Raw genomic sequence first — 5,461 nt, forward strand, 5'->3', positions numbered from 1 at the left:
AACCCCTTAGGGCGCGATTTAGAGCGGAAAGTAACGCACTCTCTTGCATCGGGTGGTCTTTCAAAATCAGATCAGCATGAGAGCACCACGCGGATGGATCGGCGCCCGCGCCTTCGGGGTCAAAACGTGGTAACGTTGCATCCTTAGATTCCGTACTCGGTCGTTGCTCCCCCGGTTTGTGCGCTAGCGTCTGAATTAACTCGCGCATAAGGTCCATTTGCTCTTGCAGCACTTTAAACGGTACTGATCCCACTTCTGATGTCGGATCAGGATTCGAATTGTGGGCGCGCGACGACTCTTCATGTGGACTAGCCATCGTTTCACAAAGCCGAGATTTTATTTACACGTATATACAGGTCTATCACTAAGCTTAACAAATAATAAGTACAACTAATAATAAGTCTAACAAACACTAAGCCTAATGAATAATACGATCTACGAATAATTAAATTAAATAATACTATTAGCAATGTTTGAGTTCAAACGAATCCACGGTCACCGGGATAACTCCTTACTAAGCGAAACTAACTTAGACGCAAATGCGATCGTCGAAAATGCTCGATGTATCACTCTCCAAGGCAATCGCAAGAATGCCAGCCTCGTGGAGATTTTTCTCCCTGTACGATTGCATTTTGTTTTCTATCCCCGTTTGGAAGCATCGAGAAGGTTCCAAACGCCGTTGCTAGGCACACTCGTTGGAAGCATCGAGAGAGTTCCAAACGCCGTTGCTAGGCAGTTTCTGCCTGGAGTTTTGGTTACTAAATACAATGTATGTCCCATTGCATCGGCACCTCCGAGGCAACATCACACGTGGCTCGGCCCGCTCTCGAGGCCGCATGCCGCCACAACCACATTTCTCGGAAAACACATACAACCACTCCAGACCTCCGTTAGATAAAACATCCATCCCGTGACCGTGGCTACGTTCAGCGACCGATTGTCACCTCGAACCCAATCTCGCTTATTACAAATCTTAAACAATTACAACTATAATAAAATCTAGGCTAAGGTACTAGAGGATGTTCCCAAAATTTCCAAGGAAGGGCTTCGGCTTTCCTTTCATCTCCGACATATATATATATATATATATATATATATATATATATATATATATATATATATATATATATATATATATATATATATATATATATTGAACACAAAACAAAATATATCAAAAAATTAATAATAATAAGGAACATCAAACAGCGAACCAACGAAATTGAAGCAGCTACACTAAATCAAAATCGAAGCAAGGAGCTCCGGGATAAAGTTCGCTGAACTCACGCATACACCAATAGCGCACAACAGGGGAAATTCCCTTTCTCCCAGAAGCATGGTGACGAAGATGCGCCTCCAAAACCTCTTCGGGAATTTCATTCGCAAAACGAACTTTCACGCAACGATCGGTATCAACGATTTCAACCAGAGGGGGTTCCCTCTCCAATATGACGGTCTCCGCATCGAAGAAATTCTCGTCGAAAGTAACCAAATCGTCAAAGCCCAATTTCGACACAGCCTCGGCACCAATGTTAAACAGTTCCTCCAACCACTCTGATACTCGTGGTCTATCACAGGGCCGCATGCGCTTGATGGGTCCTCCCGAGTCGCCCATGGGTTCTTCGGAATCCCTCTTTCGCTTGGGCTGAGAACAACACGGTATATTTTAAATAAAACGAAACAGGACGAATCAAGCGAACTAAAAACAAGACTAAATACGTACCAGGGAAGTCTGGAAAGGAACCTCTGATGGAAACGACTCAGCAAACATGGTTCGAACGTCGATCACTGAAGCCTAGGGAAATAGCAAAAAAAAGGAAAAACAATCAAAATCACAAAACAATCATAATATGCAAACATCCAAACTTACGCAAAACAATTCGAAGGAGGAGGTCTTTGTTATGGAAGAGCAGCGGAGTTGCGCGTGTTGCCCGAGCAAACTTTGAAATGATAATGATGCTGCAGCCACCAGCCCTTCCACGCGCCGAAGAAACACCGGTAATTCCCACGGTATAGCACGTGGAAGTTTCTCGCGGAAAGGACTAGATCAGCGTGGAATGCTTCAAATCTCCTAGACGCTAGCTCAGCGGAAACACAGGACTGATAGAAAACTAAGTTGAAATATGGAACTTACATTTTGTCACGTACGATTCCGAGAAGCCCAAAACTGCAACATCCCGATTCCCACGGAAGCGTACCCCCAGCGGACCACCACCCCGTGGGGGATGGCATTATAAATAAGCATAGCAACATAGCGCAGCGTTCATTAGTTTGTTCATAAATCTTGCGATCGTTTGTTATTACGGCTCATCATTCTTTGCGTCCATTACTGCGTTTAGAATTTGTATAAGTATTTTTGCGTTTCGGGGTCTTTAGTTTTTCGGTAAAGAAAAAGGAGTCGCGATTAAATAAAAGAAAATTTTAAGTCCTCATTACGGTATTAATTCAGTTAGCGAGTTACTCAATTTGTATCGAAATAGCTTAATAAAGTAAAGGCTGGTAAAAACCCTATATTCGAGATTAAATAATAAACCCAACAAACCTCGTCGATCACCGAAACACCTGGAGTAATGGCACCCGATAGCACCTTTTCCTCAAGGTAAGAGAATTAATTTTAAAAACTTTCTTCTTCTCTGGTAATCTCGTTGTCCTCGAGAATTGAATTAAAACTTCCTATCATCGATTTCATTTATTTTCGCGAACGGTTTTAAAGATAGAAACATTGTTCAAACTTTAAACAAAAGAGTTGTCCGCTGTGTCGGCTTGTGCGAATGGTGTTTTCAGCTACTGAACCACCCACTGATCTTCGCATTCCTCCTCCCATTGTTGGCAAAATATTGCCCGTCTTTGGGCATAGCTTGCGAAATCACACAAATCCCGCACAGAAGGGACTATTAAATACATCGTCGGGGTCAATCGAAAATTAAAAGCAATACCGGCATTGCTAATAACCGATATTCTTGCCATCGTTGCATGCGATTGTAAGAGAGAAATAGCAGAACAATTTCCCTTCGGAAATTTAACCAAAGGATCGTTCGCTGTGTTGGCTTGTGCAAACGGTGTTTTCGATTATCAAAAACACCCGTCGATCTTCGCCTTCCTCCTCCCAATGTTGGTAAAATATTACCCGTCTTTGGGCAAGGCTGGCGAAATCACACGAGTCCCACACAGAGAGTATCGTTAGAATCATCCTCGACAATTAAACTCCAAAGGCAAGAAAATCGTGGCGACAGAATCCATCGGGGTAAATGAATTGAGTTTCGGTCCTAACGGCAAACTACTACAGCGAAATTAAAAGAGAAGAAGAAGTCAAACGAAAAAATAAATTTATATAAAACAACAAACAATCTCACATTCCTATCTAATCCAGCAACGCTAAAATATATATATCTAGCTAATCAAATATATATATATATAATAACCTAACCCAATTTACATTCAAATACAAATCCGTTCAACGAGGAAAAATATTTATTGTATCCAGCTTTAATCCTCTCCCGCGCTAGTATCCCTGCGCATAGCAGGTTAGCCGAAAAGTGAAATTCGTTTACCAGTTGCATTAAGCATCAGTGAACGCTACCCATTAAACGCAAAAGAAAATAATAAAAAAGAAAAATATTTTGAAATAGTCTTTGGACTATTTCTGGTGGCAGCAACTACCGTATTAATTAATAACCTAAATCGGAATTAAATACACAATAATATCATTTTAATTTATTTCCTTTCCGATTAAATTCAAAACTCAAACTCAAACTATAAAAAAAAAAATTTTTTTTCAGTAAAATTCAACCTTAGATTTGATCGATTTAAACAAATTGATACGTAACAGACGGCTAGAATTCGTCAAAATCGACGAAATCTTCGCGATTTGCGAGCTATTTTGCTTGTCTCGACGCTTAAATGATAGTGCATTGCATTTGCAGTGTAAAATAGAGTTCGACGAGCGCTTAAACGTCGAAATATCTCCAAAAGGAAGGAAATGACGGCTAGATTTCGTCGAAATCGACGAAATCTTCACGATTTGCGAGCTATTTCGCTTGTTTCGACGCTTAAACGGTAGTGCGTTACATTTGCAGTGTAAAATGGAGTTCAACGAGCGCTTAAACGTCGTAATATCTCCAACGGGAAGGAAATGACGCCTAGATTTCGTCAAAATCGACGAAATCATCGCGACTTACGAGCTATTTAGCTTGTTTCAAAGCTTAAATGGTAGTACATTGCATTTGCAGTGAAAAATGGTGTTCCACGAGCGCTTAAACGTCGAAATATCTCCAACGGGAAGGAAATGACGGCTAGATTTCATCGAAATCGACGAAATCTTTGCGATTTACGAGATATTTTGATTGTTTCGGCGCTTAAACGGTAGTGCATTACATTTGCAGTGTAAACTGGAGTTCAACGAGAGCTTAAACGACGAATTATCTCCAACGGGAAGGAAATGACGGCTAGATTTCACCAAAATCGACGAAATCTTCGCTATTTGTTAGCTATTTTGCTCGTTTCGACGCTTAAGCGGTAGTGCATTACATTTGCATTGTAAAATGGAGTTCAACGAGCGCTTAAACGACGAATTATCTCCAACGGGAAGGAAATGACGGCTAGATATCATCAAAATCGACGAAATCATCGCGATTTGCGATCTATTTTGCTTGTTTCGACGCTTAAACGGTAGTGCATTACATTTGCAGTGTAAAACGGAGTGAAATGAGCGCTTAAACATCGAAATATCTCCAACGGGAAGGAAATGACGGCTATATTTCGTCAAAATCGACGAAATCATCGCGATTTGCGAGCTATTTTGCTTGTTTCGACGCTTAAACGGTAGTGCATTACATTTTCAGTGTAAAGCGGAGTGAAATGAGCGCTTAAACGTCGAAATATCTCCTACGGGAAGGAAATGACGGCTATTTTTCTTCAAAATCGACGAAATCATCGCGATTTGCGAGCTATTTTGCTTGTTTCGAAGCTTAAACGGTAGTGCATTACATTTGTAGTGTAAAACGGAGTGAAATGAGCGCTTAAACGTCAAAATATCTCCAACGGGAAGGAAATGACGGCTAGATTTCATCAAAATCGACGAGATCATCGCGATTTGCGGGCTGTTGGGCTTGTTTCGGCTCTTGAACGGTAGTGCATTGCATTTGCAGTGTAAAATGGAGTGAAATGAGCGCTTAAACGTCGAAATATCTCCTACGGGAAGGAAATGACGGCTATATTTCTTCAAAATCGACGAAATCATCGCGATTTGCGAGCTATTTTGCTTGTTTCGAAGCTTAAACGGTAGTGCATTACATTTGCAGTGCAAACTGGAGTTCAACGAGCGCTTGAACGTCGAAATATCTCCAACGGGAAGGAAATGACAGTTAGTTTTCATCAAAATCGACGAATTCTTCGCGATTTGCGAGCTATTTTGCTTGTTTCGACGCTTAAACGGCAGTGCATTACATTTGCACTGTAAAAT

The 5,461-nt window shown here is 41.1% G+C and overlaps 1 protein-coding gene across 1 annotated transcript; it reads right to left on the reverse strand.

The window, feature by feature from the left end:
- Positions 1 to 1,177: 1,177 nt before the first annotated feature.
- Positions 1,178 to 1,764, reverse strand: LOC117212879. The gene is made up of 2 exons (XM_033457996.1): positions 1,724 to 1,764; positions 1,178 to 1,645 (listed from the first exon to the last, which is right to left on the reverse strand). Exon 2 carries the CDS (start codon positions 1,613 to 1,615, stop codon positions 1,232 to 1,234), a length of 384 nt encoding a protein of 127 aa, XP_033313887.1. The 5' UTR covers positions 1,616 to 1,645; positions 1,724 to 1,764; the 3' UTR covers positions 1,178 to 1,231.
- Positions 1,765 to 5,461: the final 3,697 nt, after the last annotated feature.

This window comes from Bombus bifarius, unplaced genomic scaffold (genome assembly GCF_011952205.1).
Source record: "Bombus bifarius isolate JDL3187 unplaced genomic scaffold, Bbif_JDL3187 scf7180000008407, whole genome shotgun sequence".
NCBI lineage: Eukaryota > Metazoa > Arthropoda > Insecta > Hymenoptera > Apidae > Bombus > Bombus bifarius.

Excerpts from the sequence above, each read along its gene's own strand:
- LOC117212879 (XM_033457996.1), bottom strand. The coding sequence starts at position 1,615 with ATGGGCGACTCGGGAGGACCCATCAAGCGCATGCGGCCCTGTGATAGA.